Source organism: Lithobates pipiens, unplaced genomic scaffold, assembly GCF_037356315.1.
Source record: "Lithobates pipiens isolate NorthernLeopardFrog02 unplaced genomic scaffold, aLitPip1_a1.2 Scaffold_16, whole genome shotgun sequence".
Taxonomy (NCBI): domain Eukaryota; kingdom Metazoa; phylum Chordata; class Amphibia; order Anura; family Ranidae; genus Lithobates; species Lithobates pipiens.
The window spans coordinates 241,030,534-241,057,098 of NW_027507748.1; the positions used below are offsets into that span (position 1 = coordinate 241,030,534).

A 26,565-nucleotide genomic window follows, 5' to 3' on the forward strand; every position below is an offset into this window, starting at 1 on the left:
TCATATCTGTCAGTGGGCAAACATACAAAATCAGCAGTGGATCAAATACTTTTTTACCTGACTGTAGATTGTTTAAAATAAGTGGATGCATTCCTAAATGCATAAAATATAAGTGGACACTAACATTTACATAATAACAGCAGGGATAGTTGATCCAGGGAATATCTGATTGCCTCCTGCGGGATCAGGGAGGAGTTTTTTTTTTCTTTTCCACTGGAATAAATTGGACCATGCATCATATGCAACCTATCATAGATAGTTTTTTTTTTTTTTTTTTCCCATCCCTTGGATCTCAACTGTGGGCATGTGATTGTGTATATAGTTTTCTTCTTACTTATTTTTTTTCTATTCCTAGAACTAGATGGACTTCTGTGTACAGTGATATTGAAAATGTTAGTGAGATAAGCACATACACACTCAGGTTAAAGTGGATGGACCAATGTCTTTTTTTTTTCAACCTTACCACCTATGACTTTTTTTCAACCTGCTGATTAACAATGTGACTATGTAATTGTTTCTCCTCTACCCCTACCCTTTATGTGTTGTATGGTGCTTCTCGCCTTTCAGGGGCACACTGTGGGGCCCATTTTGGCTTTGGGGTTGGGAGGACTGTTCTTACTGTTTGTCTTCCAGGGGGCTGTGTGTAATTGCTGCTACCTTTTTGGGGGACTGGGGAAGAGTCCTTAGCGATGATCATGTGGGAACACAGCACTAATGGGAATCGCTACTTCTTGCTTATCTGTGCTTGTTCCATCTGAGGGCCCCTTTCTGGATCCCCTCTAATGTTGAGTATTTGCATGCAGCTGTAGTGGTTCTGCTGTAGTTTTCATGGGGAAATCTTAGCCAGTTTTCTATTTACAAACTTTTCTATAGAATTTTCTAAGCCTGTAGACTAAATTATCCATTAGCAGCGTGTGGAGAACTGTCAAATGTTTTTGCAAAGTCTGAGTATGTTATATCCACATCCACACACTTTTTTTTTTTTTTTTTTTGCTTCCCTCCTCATGAAGAGAATCCATGCTGTCTATTGCCAAAAGTATTATTTCCTGGAATGTACCCATATGTTTTGAACAAAGTCATGCTTTGGCTCCTTTATGCAGTCTTTACCGTGTCATAGATTTTTTAATACTTTATTATATATATAGATTTTGCAATACCCAGTGCTTTCTCTTTTATAAATGCAATTTATTAACCATCATTGAACAATCAGAGAAATATGTTAAAAGTGAACATATGACACAAGACTAGGTTGGGCAGTGGACTAGAACTGAAAAGAGTTGTGTGATATTGTTTCAGATCAAAGGGTGTATAAGCACAATCTGCTTTTCTGCGTTTACAGTACAAAGAAAAACCAATGAAACTTGTAAGACTTTATTAAATATTGACTTAAAAACAGAAACAGATTTTAGGTAAATTTGCCCTGCATAAAACCTGCTGCCACTAAAAGCTAGGTACAGCACCCAAATACATGAATAAGCATTAGTAGTATGAAACACATCGACTGTGTTTGCTTGCTCCTATGGTGTCTGCTGTTGCTATATATGGAGTTTTAATGATTATCATTAAATTGGATGCAGTTTTAAAGTGTGCAGCCCTTTGGATTCTTTCAAAATATTTTACTTTATTTCATTTTAATTGTACAATACAGCATCCATTGGAGAGAAGATACAAAATCCAAATGTCAGACATCAAATTAACTTTTACAGTATGGCAGGTGTTCAAGTTTCTACATCAGCTCCTTCATCTCAGTAAAAATGCTCCGGCCTGAGGAGCTTAGTAGTGAGGGACATGGAGAGGTTCCACCAGCACCCCTAGTGGGAACATGCTGTGCCTGGTTGAACCTCTGCAAGCCCCTGTATCTTCACAAAATCAATGGTCTGGCCTGGAGTCTAACAAAAACTTTAGAACTTCGGGAGCCTGATTTGGTTGCCCCAATGGGTTTGCCCTCCGGTTGATAGGACAAATGGCGCTAAAGCCAGAGGGTCTCTCCGCTTGCCTTGGAGGGCCATGTGGGGGGCGGGAGAGGAGGAGGGGAGAGGAAGAATAGATGGGAGAAAAGGGGGGTAGAGAAGAAAGATCCTATCGACAGGAGAGGATTAGGCGGCTCCGATTGGGTCGGTAATATTTATGATTGAACTCCTGGTATGAGGGACATGCCGATATGATGGGCCCAGGGTTCCCAGGTAACTTCAAACTGAGTTGTGGTGTTAAGGAGAATGCTAGTTAGTTTCTCTTGGGACATGATTCACGATATTTTACGCATAGCAGCCTTAACGGAAACCCTGGGTTGTTTCCAGGCTTTGGATATAGTCAGCTTGGCTCCCAGTAAAATGAAGTGGACTAATTTGCTATTGTGTTTCGAAGTCTTGGATAGATTTGCATTGAGCAGGGCGATGGCTGGGGTTCTAGGCAACTGGAGATCCGTTACTTTTTGGGTCAGGAGAAAATCTTGCTCTCCAGAAAGTCCTTTATTCTGGGACACTCCCACCAGATGTGGGCCATGGAGCCTGTATGTTGGCAGCCTCGGAAGCACCAGGGATCTGTTGTTGGATACATTTTGGCCAGTCTGGCTGGGTTAAGGTACCATCTGGTCATAACCTTGAGGCTGTATTCAAATAGGGAAACATTCCTAATAATCTTATAGGTTTCTAGAGTAGGAAGCCCGCCATCTCTCTATGTCCCAATTGATTGAGAAGTCGTTCTCCCAGGTGGTCATATATGGGGTCTTGCTCGACTAATGGGCAAGTGACTGGTATATAACGGAAATTCTACCTCTATGTTCTGTGGACTGCTCACACCATATTTCGTATGGTGTGAATCTAGGTGGAGAGGGTTTCTCCGGACAGATTTTGTGAAGAAAATTATGTATGTGGTGATAGCTAAAGCGTTCTGCGGTCAGAATCTCTAACTGGTGCACACAGAAATCCAGGGAAATAAGTCCCCCAGAGGTGAAGAAGTGTCCAATTCGATACAACCCCTTGTCCAACCACCATTTAAAGGCCTTGATGTCTAGGGATAGCCCTTTGGATTCTATTTCATTAATTCTACAGGCCTGTTTCCCTCTAGTTCTGCCCCAGCACCACAGTCATGGACCCTGAACTGAAAAAGCCAACCAGTGTCTACATGTGATGTTTATTGCACTGTATTGGGTGCTATATTTAGGCTTTAAATGACAGAAGATTTAGCTAAGGGTTGCAACATTTTGACACGCGAGAAATGTTTGTTTTGCAAAGCTGTTGTCTGTGCTTGTAAGCATGCCATATTTCTACCGTTGATATGGTTCTGTATCTCTGCCTTGTTCTGATGGTTTCCATGATGTATCTGTAAAGAAAAATGTAGTGAGGAAGTTGTTGCATAACTAGTATTTAAAGTATGTCAAGGGCCTTGCTCATTACAATGGCAAATGCAATCACTAGTTTAACCACTTACTCACTGGGCACTTACACCCCTCCCTAACCAGACCAATTTTCAGCTTTCGGTGCTGTCACATTTTGAACAACAATTACTCAGTCATGCAACACTGTACCCATATGAAATTTTTGTCCACCTTTTCACACAAATAGAGCTTTCTTTTGGTGGTATTCACCGCTGGGGTTTTTTTTTTATCTGCGATATATAAAGAAAGACAGAAAATTCTGTAAAAAAAAAAAAAAACATCTTTCTTTTGTTTGTTATAAAATTTTGCAAATAAGTAATTTTTCTTCATAAATTTTGGCCAACATTTATACTGCTACATATCTTTCGTAAAAAAAATAACCCAAATTGGTGTATATTATTTGGTCTTTGTGAAAGTTATAGAGTCCACAAGCTATGTTGCCAATCTCTGAAAAGTGATCATACCTGATGTACTGACAGCCATTCATTTCTTGAGACCCTGTAATGGCAGGAAAGTACAAATACCCCCCAAATAACCCCTTTTTGGAAAGTAGACATTCAAAGGTATTTAGTAAGAGGCATGGTGAGTTTTTGAAGTTGTCATTTTTGCAAAATCAAGATTTTCTTTTTCACAACATTTTTTTCATTAGCAGGTTATTTCTCACACACAACATATGCATAGCATAAACTATACCCCAAAACATATTCTACTACTATTCCTAAGTACGCGATACCACATGTGTGAGACTTTTACACAGCGTGGCCACATACAGAGGCCCAACATGCAAGGAGCACCATTAGGCATTCTAGGAGCATAAATTACACATATAATTTCTTGACTACCTATTGCACTTTGAAGGCCCTGGAGCACCAGGACAATAGAAACACCCCAAAAAATGACCCTATTTTGGAAAGAAAACACCCCAACGTATAATATGAGGCATAATGAGTCTTTTGAACATGTCATTTTTTCTACAAGTTTCTGGAAATGTGGAAATAAAATGAAAACACTTCTTTTTTTTTTTTTTTTTTTTTTACACAAAGTTGTCCATTTATACAATATTTCTAACACATAGTATGTACATACCAAAAATGACACCCCAAAATAGATTCTCCTACTCCTCCCGAGCATAATCATATAACATGTGTTAGACTTTTCCACAGCCTGGCCACATAGAGAGGCCCACATGCAGAGAGCACTGTCGGGTGTTCTAGGGGCATAAATTTAAATTATAATTTGACCTATTACACTTTGAGGCAATGTAGTAACATGGATGAGCATGAATGGGGATGGATGAGCCATGGCTGAGTATGGCTGGGTACAGCTGAGAATGCCTGGGGGTGGATGGGATGGCTGAGCATGGATGGATGAGTATTGCTGAGGATGGCTGAGCATGGATGGCTGAATATTGCTGCGTATGGATGGGATGGCTGATTATTGCTGAGTATGGATGGGATGGCTGAGCATGGATGGATGGATGAGGCTGGAATTGTCAGAGTAGCGCTGTGGGCACTACAGATCCAGCCCACAGTGCTACTGCACCCAATCTTCCCTCTCCGCTCACACTGTACTGATCAGTACATAGAGAGCAGAGAGGAACCGGACATGACCCCAGTTTGTTTACATGTGATGAAATGATGGAGCGATCACGTTGTAAACGGCCGTTTACTATGATCCGTGAGAGGACCCGGCCATCAGGGATACTCCCATGTGCACGCCGTTCTGGGAGGATGTCAATGTACGCCCTCCCAGAGTTATCGAGCCGCGCTGTTAGCCATCATTTGGCTATGGTGCAGTCATTAAGTGGTTATGGTGAAATGGCATTTAATGCAAGAATCCCAAAAAGTAGTTTACCAACTTCCTGTCATTGCTCAGAGGTACAGCTCCATACTTTGCACATTCCCATCTTATTTAGGTTGGCTAAGCCTATAGGTTGTTGGGATATTTGCCAGTTCAATTCCAAGATATACAAAGTAGAGTTTTGTGGCACAAGGCAACAAAATATGGGGCTTATGCAAACATGGAAGATGGAGTACACGTGATTATTTATGCACTTGTGTGCTGTACATGCCTTGGTGTCCATAACCATACAATGCAAACATCTTGATACTGATGATGCATGCAGTGGACACTTTATCAGGTACACCTGGTAATACAAACTGATTAAAGTGAACTGCAGTTACAATTTAATACATAAAGCATACTTGGTCAAGGGGTTGTAATATTGATTGAAAAACATAAGAAATGTACTATCTTGCATGTATTCTGGAACTGTCTTAAATTAAAACATTTCTGGACAGAGGTTGGACATATCCTTCAAAATTTTACAAACTATGTTACCAGAGGACCCAGCCTTTTTCCTCCTTCACGAGTCTAATATACCAGAGAAAAGTATATAAAGAGTGTATTATTTGTCATCTTTTAGATGCAGCCAAGGCCTGCATCCCTCTGATGTGGAAATCGCCGCTACCACCGACAGTTGGGATGTGGCTACTCAAAGTAAAACAGAATAATAGATTAGAAAACCTGGTACTCTGCACAAAATCAGCAAGAACGATATTCCAAGACTTGGTTATCTTGGAATGTCTTCTTGTCTTCAGATGAGGGAAGAGCCCTCCTTGATAGTAATTTCACCAGTTAGGGAGACATCCAAGGGTCTCACCCTACTTTTCCCTGCGTTTTGCGAGCTCACACGAGATTACCTCCATGCATGACTCCACCCTTGTTAGCTTAAAAAACCTTTAAAATTGGACAACACTGGGAATAGTGTTGCCAAAACTACAAAGCAAAGGATTGGAGAAACAATTCGTGGTCTGATATATATCAATATTTGATGACACGTGCAGACAGTAGGGTCATAATTTGATGTACACTGTATGGACCCTGTTGAATAGGGTGGAATAGGAGGTTTGCCCCATGAATATTCAATCAAAAAATATACAGTAGCCACCTGAAGCTATAAAGTTACACTGAACTGAAATTGCAAAGGATCAATGCCTACACCTTTTTTAACATATGCAATGAGGAAGGATCTCATGCTCTTCTGGTGACAAAATTGGTCCTACTTAGTAATGGATAGGTGTACATAATATAGTATTCATTAAATGCATAATGTGTGAAGTTTAACTAGGCTCACAATTATTACTACTTCCAAATTGCTGTATTCTTGTGCATCCACGGTGATAAACGACAACAATTTAGTCTTCTTAGGAGGTCACGTGATGACGAAATACATTGAGTGTTACTCCCAGGGCGTCATTTCCGGTCTAGGTGGAATGCACACACAGTATCTGGCAGCTTCCCAATAGGTCAGACACACATTGTATGCTTGTTTTTTAGCATAAGCTTTTTTTTATGTAAGCGATTTTTATATAACAAATTAGCGGTTTTCACACTGAGAGGATCCCTCGTCTCTTTTTAATTTTCCTTGCTATCCGAGCCATTGGAATATTTGTTTATCTATCAGCAAGGAGAGGACACCTATGAAAGGCATCAACTAAGTAGTATGATCCGGTCCTTTGGTGCCCACAAAGCATGGCTGACTTTTTTTTCTTTTTATTCAGATAATTTTTATTGACATTTTTTTTATCTTATACATCTTATACAAAACAATACAAAAATACATCTTACCCCTTGGAGCACATATGTTGTTAATATAAAAAAGTTTTGTAGATTAATATTATTGTTTCACATTGTTCTTACTAACAAATGCTGTCTAGTATTTCTTTCTGTAAAACTGAAAATTTGCCTGGGCAGCAAAAAGGTGAAAGTGCCCGGTATTGAAGTGGTTAAACATGAAAGCTAGAAGCTGATCCGGTGCCATGCCCAGCTGCTCCAGTTTTAGTAAATGCTTCTGTGTATTGTACTCAATAAATATATATGTGTTTTTTTTACATGTAGTCTTAAAAAATGCACTGTTATTGCCTAAAATGATTCTTAGAACTGCATAAGTGTAGTGTTAGGATATTTCATACCTGCATTTTAAATCAACCATGCTAACCCTATATTCCTGAAAGCAAAGATGCTTCTACTGTGCTACAAACCTCCATTTCTATTAACTACGCTTAACTCTAAAAATATTTAATTCCTGTGCTAAATACACATGCTCCCTGGTCAAACTTTCTTAAACTGTGTCTGTCTCAAGCCTTGTATTTTGCCTGCTTGTTGCCTCCAACCTATAGGAATATATGAGTTGCTTATAGTAAAGTGTTCCTGACCAAAGATTATGATTTTGCCTGCGGGTACAGTGGTTCTGCTACATCTTAAGAACTGTACAGTTCTGCCCTTGTTCATCTATAACAAAAAGAATTTACTTCCAAGGGATCAAGGCATTGATTTTTACTGGTTACATTATAGAAATTATTCCCTGTAAACTGGGTCAGTTAAAAGTAGCCACAACAAGGTAATGTAAGAGAATATTGCTATTGTAGCTCAAAAATATTGATGGTTGTGTGTATGATATTTTGATTCAACATTAGCTGTGAAATTTGAAGATTTGGGTAATTTGTGTGATCTTTAGATCAAGCCTTTCCAACGCTGACTGCATCTTTTGATAATTATGATCGGACATAAAAGAAATGTAAGTATCTCATTTATGGTCTCATTTATGGCTATTTTAAAACTGATGTATAAAGATATTTTGCATTTTCTTAGATTTCTCTAGTACAGTTCGTTCAGATTTAACCCCACTAGCATGCAAGAAATTTGTAGATAGTATAATTTTGCTGTATATTTGTGCTACTGTAAAGAGGTTTTTTTTTTGTTTTTTTTTAATTGAATGCTACATGTGCAAGCATTGAGAGAATAACTATGAGACTTTTTTTTCAAGCCAAAAAATGTTATTCCAAATCGGCTTCCTATTCTAAAAGGAAAATTGCGGTCATTACAACTTCAAAGCTGGTGGAAACTGAGATACAATGCACCAGAACTGCTTTAAACACATAAGTATGTTATATATACCTCAGGAGGGTAGGGAGTTTTTTTTTTAAAGGACATTTTAAGAATATATATATATTTTTTTTATTGGGTAAATATGAAATATTTCACAATAATGTTATATTTTTGTGCTAATAGGTAGAACCCTCTGCTTTTTTGTTTTTACATTTTTTATGTTTCAATGGTTTTTTAAAGTTTTTACAAAACAAGTGATAAATCTCAGCATCACATTGAGTATCATCAATGCATTATACATAAAATGCAATATACGTAAGGAATACTCCTTCAGTGTTTGAGGCCAATTATCATATCCCGATATAAACTGTACTTTGTTTGTTCTAGTATTATGGCTTATATACCATATCCTACAAACAATTCCTCAACTGTGAACATTACCTCTTTTACTGTGACATTGTGCATGCTCTATATCATAGGCCTCGGAATACGTCCCACCCATTGGGAAACCCCAGCTCCCCATCTCTCTATTGGGGGAGTCTGGTTTTCCAGTTCGCAGGGGGGGGCGCCATCCCGACCCCAATAGTTCGGTACCTTGCAGAGGGAGGAAAAGAGATCAAAGATCAAAAATAAAAGGGGGGGGGACTCCACTTTAGTAGAGGGTAGAACTTGGAATGGGAGTCGGGGAGGAGAGGGGTGGGGGGCTCCACACTCCTTGGCTTGCCCTTCAAGAAGGTTTCTGGTTTGTGATCATCCTGGGATCATTTGTTAGGTATCTGATCCATGGGTCCCATATTTTGTTAAACAACTTCATCTTATCCTGTACAATTGTTGTCGATCTTTCATTTAACATAAGCCATGACATTTTTTTGACTTGATCAAATGGCAGGGCAGCAGACCTCCAGTTTCTTGCTATCGTGATTTTGGCTGATATGAATATAAATGTAAGAAGCCTTCTATGTTTTTTTGAGGCTTCAGCTACCCTGCCACCCAGGAATGTGTGCTTTGCTGACTTTACCAAATTAATCTGGGTGAGGGTATATATAAAGTTATAGACCCTAATCCAAAATCTTCTGACCTTGGAGAATGTCCATCATATATGATATGCTGTTCCCACTTGGCCGCATCCACGAAAGCCCCCCGTGGTGGCTCCGGGTAACATTTTTTTATTCAATTTCTTTACAACCTCTTGTACAAAGCCTTGTACAAAGCCTCTTGTTCAAAGACCTTAATAGTAATGGCTCAAGGTGATCAACTCATCACAGCAGCATCTGTTTGACAGTTTCAGTCTAGACTAAACTAGACATTTTTCTGCATTAAATATTTTTTTATAAAGAAAAAGTGACACATTTAAAAAAATTCAATTTGAAAACTTATAAACTTAAAACAATAACTGACCATTATAGTTTTCATTTAACAAAGTGTTCTTTCTTGACTCTGTGGTATAAAGAGGCCCTTAATGTTTTCATGAAGGGCCTTCTATTGAGAATATTGGTAGTCCCTATCCTCAGCTCAGTGCATGCATCTGGAAGATGCTTGAATTCTCTAACGCAGGTCCTGTCTTCAACCCAGGCTCATAATTTTTTTTTTTTTTTTAAAAAGCACCGACTTGAAGTTTGGTCAGTAAAATGTTTCTTGTGAGACAGAAGCCAGTGCAGTGGATTTAGATTTTTCTGTTGAAAGTAGACTTTGACATTTTTTCATGTTAAGTGCAAGAATAATGATTATTCTGTAAGTGTAACAATTGCAGGTAGTAATAACCATGCCTTCATGTTTTATATATGGAAGAAATAGGGCCCAGGGCGCTGCCTAAAATTTTGTGAACTATATCAATATTAAAGGGGTCTCCAGAAACAACTATTCCCCAGAATCCTCTCAACCATCAGAGGAAGAAGCCCTCTGGGTGAAGCTGGGTGACAAGATCACCCTGTGTCTCCTCTAGTTTGGAAGATACAAGGAAAACATACAGTAAGTGCCCCCTTTTTTTTTATGTGTACCACAAGAAGCTTTTAAAAAATATATAAAAGATGTGCACAATCAATGTGTGTCAGTTCAGAAAAACTATAAGGTAGATCCAAGATAATAGAGCAGATTAAAGGTGACTTTAGTGCTTGATCAGAATAATCCATCGACTTCTGTGCTCACCCACTCGGGTCCCCACTCACCGAATCCTTGTACCCCAAAGGGGCTAAGTGCATGTAATCCCTCAGTATCCGACTGTTTCCGTTTGGCTCGTCCACCTCCTTTCTCTTGCCTTTATATAATAGTATGTGGCAGTGTGAATGTATAGGACGGTGTGCCTAATCGTAGCCTATTTAGAGTGTATGGTGTGCACTAATACAGGGCAGTACTTTATGTAGGCAGCACAGTGGTGTAGTGGTTAAAACTCTCACCTAGCAGTAAAAAGGGTTGCTGGTTCGAATCTCAACCACGACACTACCTGCCTGGAGTTTGCATGTTCTCCCTGTGCCTGCGTGGGTTTCCTCCGGGTACTCTGGTTTCCTCCCACACTCCAAAGACATGCAGGTAGGTTAATTGGCTTCTGTCCAAAATTGGCCCTAGTATATGAATAGGGACCGTGGATTGTGGGCTCCTTGAGGGTAGAGATTGATGTGAGTGTGCAATGTACAGGGATAGGGAAAATTGTAGACACACACTCAGGTTGAACTGGAGGGACTGGTGTCTTTATTCAACCTTATTAACTATGTAACTATGTAAATGCCTTGATATCTATATTGGACATCATAGCCTAATATATCTAATTTAGCGTAAGGGGGCACTTACTGTATGTTTTCCTTGTATCGTCAACACTAGAGGAGACACAGGGTAATCTTGTCTCCCCTTCACCCAGAGGGCTTCTTCCTCTGATTGTTGAGAGGATTCTGCGGAATAGTTGTTTCTGGAGACCCCTTTAATATTGATATAGCTCACAAAATTTAAGGTAGCGCCCTGGGCCCTATTTCTTCCATAGATAAAATGTGCATATTGGAACTTTGGAAAATTTGACATTTTGAAATGCCAACTAAAATTTTGAGCAATGTGAAATAATGGAAAAAAAGAAAAAATTAGCATTCATTGGTCTGACCTCTTGAAATCGATGGGCGATAGAATAGAGTTTGACAGGCTAGGAGCCTTCAGGCTTATTAATTCAAAGTAAAAAACAAAATAGGATTGATGATATGTACCAGTAAGTGCATCATTTTAAAAAGAAAGTAATATCCTGTCCAACTTGAATGAGGTGTATTTGATATATTTTCTATGGTAAAATAATGCTTTTACATGCACCAATTGTGCAGAGGCCTTCCTTGACTTTCTAAATGGTAGACCAACCACCATCATGCAACATGCATTGTTTATTGCTTACCACTAGACCCCAGTACCATCTTCAATTTTACCATTATAAGAATACTCTTATCTTTATTTTGTTATATTGGCCAAATGTTGCAGCCACCTTCATTGTCAACTCCATTCTCATACAAAAAAAAAAGCATCAGGTAAGTATAAATGAATGGCTGCTTTCTTCAAACAGTGCAAATGCTGTAAATACAGTGAACCCTAGTTCAGTATGTACATGGTTAAAAAAACAACTTTTCTGTCTCCCAGAACATAATAAAAATTATGAAATTTTGAGAATATCAAAGACAGATGCTGCAATGAATCTACTTTGTATGTAAAAACAATTCAAGAAACTGCCATACCTTATCAGTGCACAAACTGGTGTCCTTACCTTTTGATTCCCTTGGATGCATGTTATCAAGCAATAACAGCACAATATATAGAGTAAAGGCCAATGTGGATAGGCTGATCCCACAAACTAGGAAACTGTAACTTCCCTGAGTTTCAATCACCTGTAATACATAATATGCAAACATTATTACATGTTACATAGTAGGTGAGGTTGAAAAAAAACACAAGTCCATCAAGTCCAACCTATATGTGTGATTTTATGTCAGCATTACATTGTATATCCCTGTATGTTGTGGTCGTTCAGGTTCAGGAAGGGAATTCCACATCCTTGCCATTCTTACAGTAAAGAACCCTCTATGCAGTTTACGATTACACCTCATTTCTTCTAATTTCATTGCGTGTCTTATACGCGTCTTATTATACTCCCTTCTGCGAAAATTTTTTATCCCTATTATGGGGTGACCAGTATGGTATGTGTAAATTGAAATCATATCACCTCTCAGGTGTCTCTGCTGCAGAGGAAATAAGTTCAATGTTCATAACCTTTCTTCATAACAAATATCCTCCAGTCCCTTTATTAGTTTTGTTGCCCTTCTCTGTACTCGCTCCATTTCCAGCACATCCTTCCCTAGGACTGGTGCCCAGAACCAGACAGCATATTCCAGGTGCGGCTGGACCAGAGTCTTGTAGAGTGGGAGAATTACCGCTTTATCTCTTGAGTTATACCCTTTTTAATGCATGCCAATATTCTGTTTGCTTTGTTAGCAGCAGCTTGGCATTGCATGCCATTGCTGAGCCTATCATCTACTAGGACCCCCAGGTCCTTTTCCATCTTTGATTCCCCCAGTGGTTCTCTCCCCAGTGAGTAGATTGCATTCATATTTTTGCCACCCAAATGCATTATTTTACATTTTTACACATTAAACCTCATTTGCCATGTAGTTGCCCAACCCATTCATTTGTTCAGATCTACTTGCAAGGTTGTCACATCCTGCGGAGAAGTTATTGCCCTGCTTAGGTTGGTATCATCCGCAAATACAGAAGTTGAGCTGTTCACCACATCCTCGTTTACTGTAAACGTTTATGGGAACTGTGTCAAATGCTTTTGCAAAATCCAGATACACCGCGTCTTTGGGCCTTCCTTTATCTACATGGCAGCTCACCTCCTCATAGAAGGTTAATATATTGGTTTGGCACAAACGATTCTTCATGAATCCATGTTGATTACTGTTAATGATACCGTTTTCATTACTAAAATCTTGTATATATTTCCTTAGCATCCCCTCCAAGAGCTTGCATACTATTGATGTTAGGCTAAATGGTCTGTAATTCCCAGGGATGTATTTTGGTCCTTTTTAAAATATTGATGCTACATTGGCTTTTCTCCAATCAGCTGGTACCATTCCGGTCAGAATGTCAGTAAAAATTGGGAACAGTGGTCTGGCAATTACTTGACTGAGTTCCCTAAGGACCCTCGGGTGCAAGCCATCTGGTCCCGGGGACTCATTAATGTTAAGTTTCCCAAGTCTATTTCTTATCCTGTCCTCTGTTAACCATGAGGGTGCTTCCTGTGATGTGTCATGAGGATAAACACTGCAGTTTTGTTTACTGAAGCCCCCGGATTCCCTTGTGAAGACTGAGGAGAAGAATACATTCAATACCTTTGCCATCTCACCATCCTTTGTAACCAGATTCCCTTCCTCATACTTTATGGGGCCAATGTGGTCTCTTATTATTGTTCTCCTCCGCTATGTGTCTTTCGTTTTCTATCTTAGCCGCTCTAATTGCACCCCTACATTTCTTGCTGCATTCTTTATAAATTCTGAATGCTAATGATCCCTCAGCCTTGTATTTTTTGAAGGTCTCCTCCTTTGCTTGTATGTGCATTTTTACATTAGGAGTTAAGACACCCAGGTCTTCTGTTCGCTCTTTTAAATGTATTTCCCAATGAGATGCACTGGCTATTGCCCTTATTTAATATGCGCCTAAAGCAAACCCATCTCTCCTCTGTGTTATTTGTTCCTAAGATTTTATCCTAATTTATATATTCTAGCAATGTTCGTAGTTTAGGTAAGTTGGCTTTTTTGAAATTCAGTGTCTTTGTATGCCCCTTATTTTTACTATGTGTGTGATTTATACGGAATCTATTTGACCCGTGATCGCTGTTTCCTAAATTGCCCCTTATTTCCACATCCGTGATCGCTGTATTGTTGATAATAAGTAGGTCTAGTAATGTTTGTTTCTCGTACATACGATCAGACTTTCCGACAACAAAACCGTGGAATTTTGTTCGAAGGGTGTTGGCTCAAACTTGTCTTGCATACACACAGTCACACAAACGTTGGCCAAAAATTATGAACGTAGTGACTGCTTTTCAGTTTGTTTCTGAACGGCCGTTCATAAAACCAGACATGTTGCGGAATCGAAGGAGATAACGTGTTATTTATTAGTGGCCTTGGAGTTATTGCTTTGACATTATTTTTTGGCTTGAATAATGATTTGATTTGGTAAATTTTCTATATTTTTGGATGCATAAAATCCACTTTTTGGTTATTTTCTATTGGCAGATAGCATGTCTATTTTTTTTTAATGCACAATAAAAAAAATTGTGGAGAATAATACTTGGCTATGTGTTTTACTTCAAATGACAGTTTGGGAGTAGGCAGTTACATTTAAAAAAAATACTGGTACAATGTAAAATTGACAAGGGACACCAACATAGTTGTATCTTTGTTCTTAAAAACTACGGGATAATGATGTTGTGGTAACTTGCACAAATAAAAAAAGAAAAACATAATAATATGCTTGCTATCACTAGAAAAAAGAAGCCCTTGAAAAATTGTTTGTAAAAACTCCATCAGTATCACCAGCAAAACAACTTCATTATTATCCAATTAAAGAAGAAGAGAATTGTGCGCTGCATTTGGAGTTTAATGTTAATTCTCCATTACAAATGCTAGTTTACAAGACTGACCGCTTCTGCTTCCGAGCATGCGTGTTTGTACTTTGTCCGACGGATTTGTGTACACACGATTGGATAGTCCAACAACACACAATTGTTGACGGAAAATTTGAGAACCTGGTAGCCAACATTTGTTGGTGGAAAGTCCATCAACAAATGTCCGACCGTGTGTATGCTCCATCGGACTTGCCTCCAACAGCTCACATCCAACATTTCCTGTTGGAAAATCTGATCGCGTGTACACGGCATTAGACTAATGCGTGGTTCCTTCCACCCAGTCTATGTCTGGATAATTAAAATCTCCCATCCTTCCCGCTAATACAATTTGTGATGGTAGGTCTGTCTCCCCCCTCCTCCCTCAGTTTAGGGGGCCTATAGCATAGCAACAGTATTACTTTCCCCTTAGTTTCATCCCTTTGGAGCTCTACTCGTAAGGATTCCACCTCCTCCCTAGCCCCCCTAGTGATGTAATCTCTCACATTTACTTGTACATTGTTTATATACAGGCATAACCCTCCCCTTTTTTACCTTCCCTATCCCTGCGATAAAGGGAATACCCTTGAATGGTTGCCAGCCATGAGAGCTGTTAAACCAAGTCTCTGTAATTCCCACAAAATCTAAATCCTCCTTGAGATATAGAATATATTTAACATGAATGTACACCACCAAAAATTGCCCATACAGGGCATAGCTCCACTGGTAGCTTATATTTCCCTTCTCTATTCCCCACCACTGCTTACAGGTTGCACAAATTACAAAGTTCTAAAGACCGTCTCCCTACCCCACCTGTCACTACTGCATGGATAAACTGGGTACTGACCTTTTTTATAGGTAAAGTTGATCCAAGGAAAATCAGATTGCCTCTTGGGGGATCAGGAAGGAATTGTTTCCCTTGCTGTAGAAAATTGTAGCATGCTTTGCTGGGGTTTTTCGCCTTCCTCTGGATCAAATGTGGGTGAAGGATTGTGTGTATGGGATTGTATATTTTTTTTTTTTTTGGTTGAACTAGATGGTCGTGTGTCTTTTTCCAACCTGACTAACTATGTAACTATAAAAATAGCCAAGCACAAATGGTGTCACATCAGAAAAAGGGAGACGTGTCAAGTGCTCCTCCATGCCCGAAATGACCATAAATCTCTCTTTGCTGCCGGTGGCTGAACAAAGTGGCAAGGGATTAAGGTGTAATTATGAGCTTTTGGTGTGGTTGCCATTACAGTTAACTTTTTGTTTTTCCCTGAATAGAAAAAGCACAGGTTCACTTAAAGTCCCACTTTAATTCTCCAGAAATAGCATATCAAACCTTTTATTTTATTTTTATTTGTTTATTTTATATATATATATATAACAGAGTTAAAGTGGACCCTCTCCTATACCCAGTGAAGTGAACAGCCTTAGATGATACACAGAGATTAAACAAATCTCCCTACATAAGTTTTGTATCTCTGCTCTTCAGCTTGCTATATTCTTTAGAAGGTGAAAGTGTTACTAAACCCACAACCGTAAAATCTGTTTATGCAGAATAGCATGCTTGTTATACTCACTGTGAAAATTAATGGGTTAATCCTCTGTATTGTGTAAAAAGGCTATTTTATGCACAGATCTGCCCCCTCCCCTCTGTGGGCAAGGTCAGAATGGTCCCCCTGCACATGCTCAGTTTGGCATCTATTGCTGGAGAGAATATTTTCTTGTTGAGCTGAACTTTTCAGATCACATGATACTGACATCACACATGTAGGCGTGTATACAGATCCTGAATGACAGTCCAGTCCCTCCCTTCCCCTCCATGCCCAGTAACTAAAAAAAAAAGAACACAGTGGGTTGGATGTCACCTCCTTGATGGGTGATCCGCCTCACATAACAGCATGAACACACAGACTGTAGTGGAAATCTCTTACCCGAACACTCAGCACTCAGGCAGACCCTGCAGTTTATCACGTGACCGTGGTATACAGATCAGCCAAAAAGTATATAGTGGCAGTATTTTCATTTAAAAATTATAAGCTGTGGGCACTCTGGGGGGGATGAACTATTTTCATCTTTCATATTACTGGGTTTAGTAACACTTGAACATCGTGTTAGAGATTTTTTTATTCTTGTTCAGCAGTAGGAGTGGATTCTTGGCATACACTGTGTGACAGCTGATTGGAGGAAAGGTACACACCCCCACTCCACATATGCAGGTTGGTTTTATCTCGGTTGTCAGAGAACCTGTCAGAAGTTATCATGCTGATAACAGAAGAACGGAGCAGCAGAAAGACACAGGACTTGGGGTTTTTGAGTGAGATAAGAAAACACTACAGATATGTGCTTAGGTCAAATTTCATGAATCAGGTTTATATCCACTTTAAATATAATTTTCTGAAGAACACCACATATTAGGTTCTTGACCAAAAAATCTAGCAAGTCAACTATGTTCCGACTCTTTCCCTTACCAGGATGTGAAGCAGGTTCAGGATGGAAACTTGGAGATGGAAATTATTGAGTTTTTATGATCGTATGTCTGAGCAGCCTGATGTTAGTGGCCCAGTTTTAATGGAATAAAAGGATTAAATGAAAAGTAATACCTCCACTTTAATAGTAGATGGCAGTAATATGCTACAGTTACTGCCACATTGTGTAGTTTCTCCTATATTACCTTATTAGGAGGCAGGACATCGCAGTGAATGGTTGTTTTTCCTATTCTTTAATAAATGGAACCTTGTGCTTGACTCTTGTCAAAGCAAATTAAATTCCCATTTAAAAAAAAAAAATTGAGCCCTTATGGGTCCCATTGGTAGAAAAAATAAAAAGCAGTGGAAAAAAAAACTCCCATCCTGACAGATCTACCCTGTCCTGGCTTAGACGTATTAACTGCTTCTCTAGCATTACAGCAACAAGCGGTCTCCCTTTTTTGCAAAACTGGTGTAGAAATCTCTACAAAATGATAGTCAGTCCCATCTTAAACAAGATATAACAGAGAGCATAAATCTATCCAGCCTGGGTATACACTGTGACCAGAAGTAAGGGGGAAGCTCTCCAAAACAGATACAAATAACAGTTAAAACCCTTATTTTTTTTATCAGAGTAGGGGGAAGGGTTGAAACATTTGTAAGATTTTAATTGCTGTTAATTTATTATGATGAAGTGATAACCCACACTTCCTCTGTGGTTGCTATGAGAAGATGGGTGATGCAGTCTCTTTAAAAATGTTCCACTTTAAACAAATTCCTCTGTTGTGCACCAAACAAGTGCTCTCCACCACCGTAAGTACTAAATAAACCAGAGACCGATGCTGGTAAAATTATAAACTGGCTATTGTGCATAATTCTCTGGGAGTAATGATTGCAGCTTCACAATTCTCCACTCAAAAGAGACCTCAAGAGGATAGTTTTGTATGCTTCATAACTCAGATGGAGGAGGAAGAAAGTAAGCTCCCATCGTGTAAAACCAACTAAACCTCTGTTTAATAATATCAATCAGTACACTTCCATTTTTATGTGTCTCCACTGACACAATTTCACAGGCAAAATCCGAAAGTTGAGCTGCCTCCAGCCAAAATGCTGAGATTTGAGTGTGAATCCAGCGTGCATGGTGATGTCATGTCCAAGCCCCGCCCTACGCGTTTCATCATCTGACATCCTCTAGGGGCACTATGGAAACTTTTCCTTTTACTCTTTCTTCCTCCTCCATGTGAGTTATGAGGCATATGAAACTATCTTTTGAGGTCCCTTTTGCGTAGAGAGCTGTGAAGCTACAGATTGTTACTCCCAGAGAGTTATGTGCTGTTTTATTATTTTACCAGATTCGTTCTCTGGTGAGTTTATTTAGTGGAGAGCACTTTTTTGTATGGTGAACACCAGAGGTATTTGTGAAGGATTCACGCAAGATTTCTTTATTTTTGCATGGATATCACTTGGGACGCATATGAACTTTGTCACGTTAATTTTTTTGTATGACTTTTTTTCTTGGTAATTTTATATTATGTTTTTTCTGCATGAACTTTGCACATCTAAATAGTTATATTATTGATGTTTTTTGCACATAATCTTGTATCTCACATTGCACATAGCACTTTAGTGTATATATATATTTTTTTTTATTGCGTTAACTGATGCTTTTTGCTTTTTTTGTACATATAGCACCTTGCACTTTCATATATTGTGGCTAGTATGATTCATATATATTTTAAAGTGTTTGAGCACATATCCTAGTTTAATGGTGATAGCGCTGTCCATTTTCATACACTTTTATTGGTTTGATGGTTCACATAAAAATTGCAAAGCGACTGCATATGTATATCTGTATATTCCCTTTAAACAGCAATTAACCTCCCTAGCGGTAATCCTGAGTCTGGCTCGGGTTGGGATTTCAGCACCATAAGCGGTAACCCCGAGCCAGACTCAGGATTGCATCGCTGGATACAGGGAGAAGTTACTTACCTTGTCCCTTGGATCCAGCGATGTCCTCAGCGCTGTGTGATCGAGCTGTCCTCCGCTCGATTCACACAGTGCCCGAATGCCGCCAATTTCCGTTCCCTGCGACGTTACGGCGGACGGAAGCGGAGATCGTCGCCAAATTCAAAAAAGTAAAAACACACAAAACACACAGTACCGTCTTACAGATTACAGTACTGTATAAAAACATTACACACCCCCTTTGTCCCTAGTGGTCTGTGCAGTGCCCTGCATGCACTTTTATATTATAAATACTGTTTTTTCTGCCTGGAAAAAAGTGTCCCTTTATGTCAAAAGTGATTTTAGACCAACTAGAAAACAGCGATAATTAGAATCACTTGCAGAATTGAGCGATAGCGATTTGTGGGGAAATTCATCATCAAACACTAAATCTAATGACAGCGACAATTCTGCAAATGAGCAAATTTCAGTGTTTTTGGATTTGATTACATTATTGAATAATTTTTATTATTATTTATTATATTATAAACTTTATCATGTCTGCTAGACTCTGGTTTGAACAGATTTAAGAGAGTTATTCCTAAGAATTACAGGACTACAATATAAAACACCAAATTTCCATGAAAAATAATTTTACCGCTTTCAGCACCTAAAACCAGAACTAATCATACCGCCAGGGAGGTTAAAACCTAAAAGGGACTCTATACCTTCCCTATGCCATTCAAAACAAAACTAACTGGTCTAGAGCTGGGCTTTTAAAGTCTAATGTCCTGTACACACAAGCGGAATTTCCGCCAGCAAAAGTCTGATGTGAGCTTTTGGTCAAATTCCGACCGTGTGTATGCTCCATCGGACTTTTGCTGTCGGGATTTCCGCCAGCAAAAGATTGAGAGCAGATTCTTTATTTTTCCGATAGAAAAAGTTCAGATCGTAAATTCTGATTGTCTGTAGCAATTCCGACGCGCAAAATTCCTATGTATGCTTGGAAACAATTTGACACATGCTCGGAAGCATTGAACTTATTTTCTGGGCTCGTCGTAGTGTTGTACGTCACCGCGTTCTTGACGGTCGAAAGTTCAGAGAACTTGTATGCAAGCCAGGCTTGAGCGGAATTCCATCAGAAAAACCATTCAAGATTTTTCCAACGGAAATTCCGCTCGTGTACAGGGCATTACTGTTTTTTATGGAATTAAAGGAAATGATAAACGTCTTTTAACATGTACTAGTTTAGAATGAATTAAAAACAGGTAAACTAGGTTTAAAGCGTGTGTTCTAATCAATATTGCTTTCAGTCACAAAATGCTCCCACAGGTGGTACTTTTTTCAGTGCTGTAATACAATGTAATGGAGATGTATTGAAAATATCACAATTCTTATGCCGATAAGATTCAATGGGATTGATTTACTAAAACTTGAGAGTGTAAAATCTGGTGCAGCTGTGCATGCTAGCCAATCGGCTTCTAACTTCAGCTTGTTCATTTAAGCTTTGATAGAAAACATGCAAGCTGATTGGTTTCTATGCAGAGCTGCACCAGATTTCGCAGTTCTCTCCAGTTTTAGTAAATCAACCCCAATGTGTATACTTTAAAAATGCAGATAATTCCTATCCCTTTTGTATTGAACTGTATTGTAATTGTGCTGTCCCCCCTCCACATTGTAAAGCGCTGCGCAAACTGTTGGCGCTATATAAAGCCTGTAGAAGGATAATAATGAAACTCTTATAAAAAATATTTTTTATATGATAGAATTCTTATAGGTTGCAGTCATTATTTATCACAATTGTTTCCTATTCATAACATTTCAGCCATTACTACCAGTTAAATTAGTCCAAAAAGTGATATAGTTACATAGTTATAGTTAGTCAGGTTGAAAAAAGACACAAGTCTATCCAGTTCAACCTTAAATTAATAATAATGTTGGTTGCAACTTGCTATACTGTATATCATTTGTTGTTTCTTACCATTCCTACTAGTATCTGAAGAACCATCTCGCCTATCCCAGCAGCAGTTACAAGAACTGTGGTGGCACAGCCTGCAGGTAAAAATAGAAATCTATATTGGGTTTTGGTTTATGGCAGTAATTATTTACGTAAACAGTGGGCCAAAGGCATATCTAAATGTTTAAAAATTATATTAAAAGTAAAGTTTCCTGCGGGAGACCTCATGATCCATAATAGAGAATTTGTAGGGATACAAAGAACCAGAACAATATAGATATAAAATATATCTTTAATAGGCCAAGTAGTTATAGTATTTTAGAAAGTTCAGATGGCATCTATAGTCTGCTGATCAGGTTTTCTCAAATACTCAAGGACCCAGGGCATCACAGCATGAGAACGGTAATGTGCTGAATTGTGGATGTATCCACCTGCAGCAGAGTAATATCCTCCACACATCAGGCACCAGCAAAATATCCCTGGCTTTGTTTAATTCTTTAGTGATTAGAGGTCATTGATACCTAGATGTCCACTCCAAATTATAAAAAAAAAAAAAAAACTTTTTACATATATTTAAAGCAAAAAGTCTAGCTCAAAATACATTGGCCCCATAAAAGATGATCAGAGGAAGCTGGTCACAAGTGACAGAAGGCAGCTATGTTAAATACATTCTTCTCCCCTGTTTTATACAAATGAAAAGGAGAGGGATAATAAACAAGACAGTGATGTTAACCACTTGCCGCTTGCCCACCCACCGTCGAAGGATGGAGGGGTAGTGCTGCTCTCGTTCTGGGTGGACGTTCTATGACGGTGCACCAGATCGGCCACAATCTGGGCCTCGCCGTGTTGCTAGGACATAACCCTGATCTCTGTTAAGAGCCGCTGACGTGGCTCTTTAACCATGCGATCGGCTGTGTCCAATCACAGCCGGTCACATGTAGATGTGGAAGTGCCGTAAATCGGCTCTCCTCGCCTGACTCTGACAGAGTGTGTGGTGAGGGGAACTGATCAATGGCATCTCTTCACAGTGGAGAAACAGGAAAGGTAATCAGGGCACCGATTACAATAAGGCTGCAGCAGTGCCACCAATCAGTACCCATCAGTGATACAAATCAGTGCCCATTACTGGTGTCAGTCAGTGCCTATCATCAATTTCTATGAGTGCTGCCTATCAGTGCCCATCAGTGTGTCATAATAGTGCCGCCTCATCAGTGCCCATAAGTGCCACCTCATCAGTGCACATCAGTGAAGGAGAAAGACTACCTATGTACAAAATTGACAAACTATAAAAAGAAAAGTATTTTTTATTTATTTATTTATTTATTTTTTCGGTCTTTTTTTGTAAAAGATTAAAAAAAAAAAAACAGCAGTGATTAAATACCACCAAAAGAATACTCTATTTGTGTAAAGAAAATTATTAAAAATGAATTTGGGTACAGTGTTGCATGATTGCACAATTGTCATTCAAATTGCAATAGCTCTGAAAGCTGAAAAATGGCCTGGGCAGGAAGGGGCTGAAACTGCCCTGTGTTGAGATGGTTAAGAACAAGAACTAGAAAAACTTAATGTGAATAAATCATGTTCTAGCCAGTAATGTGTACATTTTTAAAAACAGCTTACTGATTGGAATGCTTCCAGCAGATTGGAGAAAAGCAAACGTAAAAAAATATTCAAAACAGGGCCAAGATATATACCTTGAAAGTACAAATGTCATTCTAACATCAGTAGTATGTAAACTATTGGATAGAATGATAAGGGACCGTATCCAAGCATGTTCTGTATCATTAGTGGTAACCAACATGGATTTATGAAAGGCCGTTCTTGCCAGACCAGATTTTTTTCATTCTATGAGAAGGTAAGCTGTATTTTGTATAAAGGAAGGTCTGTGAACATAATGTATCTATAGTTCACTCAGGCATTTATTACAGTACCCCACAAACACTTAATTGACAAATTTAAGTCTTTTAGCATTGATAATATTGTATATATTGTATATAATTGGATAGAAAACTGGTTGCCGGAGCGTGTCCCAAGAGTAGTGATTATAATGGCATATTTTTTGAATGGTCGAGTTGTGAAAGGGATATCCCAGGGCTTCATCCTGAAACTAACTCTTAACTCCTTAAACTGTTCCTAAACAACATAGAGGTTGATGCAAATTGTTCTATCTTAGTGTTTGCTGACGATACAAAGTTAAGTAGGGCAATAACTCAGTAATGGCATGCAATGCCAAGCTGCAGCAAGCAAGGCTGTTAGCATGCATTAAAATGGTATTTACTTAAGAGATTAAATTATAATTCTATGCCTATACGGAACTCTGGTTCAGCCACGTCTTAAATATGCCATCCAGATCTAGTTAACAATAATGAGGAAGCATGTGCTTGAACTGGAGTGAGTCCAGAGGACAACAAAGTTAATATATGGATGGAGGACCACTTTAATAAACCTATTGCTGGCTGTAAGGGGTTAAAAATTCAACCATAATTATATATCTAACCATTATACTCCACCGCCGAATGTAATTGAATGTAATTATTTTATTCTAGTATTATATGAATTCTCCAGCATTCTACTACTACTACCTTGGTGCTAGATGGGAGGATTCATGCAAACACACCTATTTGCACACTGCGGTTATTTCAATGGGAGCTGTCTAATTTCATAGCTCCAAGAATTCAGAGCGAAGGGAGGAACGTTTTAAACCTCATCTGGAATACGCAGTTCAGTTTTGGACATGAGTTCACAAAAAAGATATTGGGGAACTGGTGAAAGGTGCAGAGAAGGGCAACAAAACGGATAAGAGGCATGGAGGAGCTCAGCTATGAGGATAGATCAGAGGAACTAAATTCATTCTCTTTTGAGAAGAGGAGCTTAAAGCAGTTATAAAAGTTTGTTTTGTTTTAAATTACAAACATGTTATACTTGCCTCTTCTGTGCAAGGGGTCTTTTGGGGTCCCTCAGCTGCGCTCCTGGCTCCTCCCCCTAGGAGACCCACATATAGGCGCACTCCCAAGTCCTGCTGCTGCGTCCATTAACATAGACAACAGGACTGGGCCCCGCTCCCCCGACTCTTGTGTTACTGGATTTGATTGACAACAACGGGAGCCAATGGCTGCAGAAGCTGTGCTCGTCCCCGTCGATGCAACGATCGGATTCAGGGAGGTAAAAGAGGGGTCTGGCGGCTGCTGCACTACAGAGAAAAACCTTGAGGGTTTATAACCTCTTTAAGGAGGGTTATAATCAACATGTGTAAATAAGTGGTCCATATAGTCAGGGCCATCTTTATCGCTGGCCAAAAGGGGCAGCTGCCCTGGGCCCTGTCATTCTCGGGCGGCCTGCGCTGCCCGCAAATTGGGGTCCCGTGATAACACTGCAGAGCGGCGAGCACAGAGAAATACATCCATGTATTTCCCGGCCAGCAGGGCAGGGGTGGGCCCGGGAGCTCCACTGCCGCTCTGACCCTGCCCCATGCAGCCTGTATGCTCGGCAGCTCGGAGCTGAGATTGGAGTAGAAGCACTGAGAGCCCCGCCTCTGGACCTCTGAGAGTCCTGCCCCCAGACTTTTGCAAGCCCTGCCTCTGGACCTCTGAGAGCACCATTCCTGGACCTCCTGAAGGCCCCACACCTGGACTTATGAGAGCGAGTGGTGAGCCCAGCTGGCTAGGTAGGTCCTTCTCCCCATAGAGTGCTTGTGGACTGTTTTATCCTAACCCTGGCCTGTTTATGAACAGTATAGCTGTACACTGCTGATAGGTAAAATTTTAAAATGGTTACTTAGTTGATCACCCCCTATACTAGATCCGCAGTCTCTGGTTATCTCCTGTAATAGATCCGCAGTCTCTGGGTATCACCTTTATTGGAGCCGCAGATTCTGGTTATCACCTGTACTAGATCCGCAGTCTCTGGGATCCGCAGTCTCTGGTTACCTCCTGTATTAGATCTGCAGACTCTGGTCATCTCCTGTACTAGATAACCAGTCTCTGGTTATCACCTGTATTAGACCTGCAGTCTCTGGTTATCTCCTGTATTAGATCCGCAGTCTCTGGTTATCACCTGTATTAGATCCGCAGTCTCTGGTTATCTCCTGTATTAGACCTGCAGTCTCTGGGTATCACCTGTATTAGAGCTGCAGATTCTGGTTATCTCCTGTACTAGATAACCAGTCTCTGGTTATCACCTGTATTAGACCCGCAGTCTCTGGTTATCACCTGTATTAGACCCGCAGTCTCCGGTTATCTCCTGTATTAGATCCGCAGTCTCTGGTTATTACCTGTATTAGATCAGCAGTCTCTGGTTATCTCCTGTACTAGATAACCAGTCTCTGGTTATCACCTGTATTAGATCCGCAGTCTCTGGTCATCTCCTGTACTAGGGACGCAGTCTCTGGTCATCTCCTGTACTAGATTTGCAGTCTCTGGTTATCTCTTGTACTAGATTTGCAGTCTTTGGTTATCTCTTGTACTAGATTTGCAGTTCCTTAGACAACAATGCATTCAATTTCAAATGAGTAAAAAACTTGGAATTTTTTACTCCTGTGAGCAAGAGGCCTTAGGAGTCTGTTTGAGATTTGCTGCATGAATGTCAGAAACATTTGTACAAACTGAATGAATCATCACTGTGGGGTTGATTTACTAAAGGCAAATAGACTTTGCAAGTGCAGTTGCTCCAGAGCTTAGTAAATGAGGTAAAGATTCCCTTTACAAAGAATACCCAATCACAATCATGATTGGATGATGTAAGACAGCAGAGCTTCTGCTCACTTACTAAACTCTGCAGCAAATGCTATTTACCGTTAGTAAATCAGCCCCTTTAGGTTTACTAAGTGATTTAGTATCTATATTATCAGCTTAATCAAGTGACCAAAATGCAGTAAAGTTTTCTCATTGAGGTATTTCAAAAATTATCCAAAGTAAGGTAAACCCTGTAGTGATGTCACCACAGCAACTGTCCTCATTAAAATATTTTCCGGGGCGTGGCTTGGCGCATGAAGGAGACGGCAGCCTGAGAACTCAGTTCCCGCTCCACAGCACAATACGGCGCACAGCACGGCCAGCTATCGCTGCACAGCCTTCCCTCATGAGCAGAAGGGGGACCGGAGACACCCCCGCACATCGGGGAGTCACAAAAACGGGGAAATCGGCAGTTATTTCGCCACGAAGGGACTCGCAAACCGGACCATGCCGGCTTCCAAGATGGCGGCGACCCGTGCGGCAGCAGCACAGGCAGCCCTCACTGCCTCACAGGTACTGGCCACACAGCCTTCACCCTCCCCTCCCTCACCGCAATCCCCTGAGCCGGGAAACCAGAGCCCCCAGAGCCC

General features: G+C 39.9%; 1 protein-coding gene across 2 annotated transcripts in view; it reads right to left on the bottom strand.

The window, feature by feature from the left end:
• Positions 1-1,355: 1,355 nt before the first annotated feature.
• SLC60A1 (solute carrier family 60 member 1) overlaps positions 1,356-26,565 on the bottom strand; it is a 171,877-nt gene continuing 146,667 nt past the window's right edge. Inside the window, exons 8-10 of one of the 2 annotated variants that reach the window (XM_077481218.1) lie at positions 21,270-21,340; positions 11,994-12,114; positions 1,356-3,321 (exon numbers count right to left, since the gene is read on the bottom strand). In XM_077481218.1, the coding sequence (XP_077337344.1) occupies positions 3,266-3,321; positions 11,994-12,114; positions 21,270-21,340 (248 nt within the window). In that variant the 3' untranslated portion in view covers positions 1,356-3,265. Of the gene's footprint in view, positions 3,322-11,993; positions 12,115-21,269; positions 21,341-26,565 lie in introns of those variants that run through there. The other variant, XM_077481219.1, reaches the window with a different exon arrangement.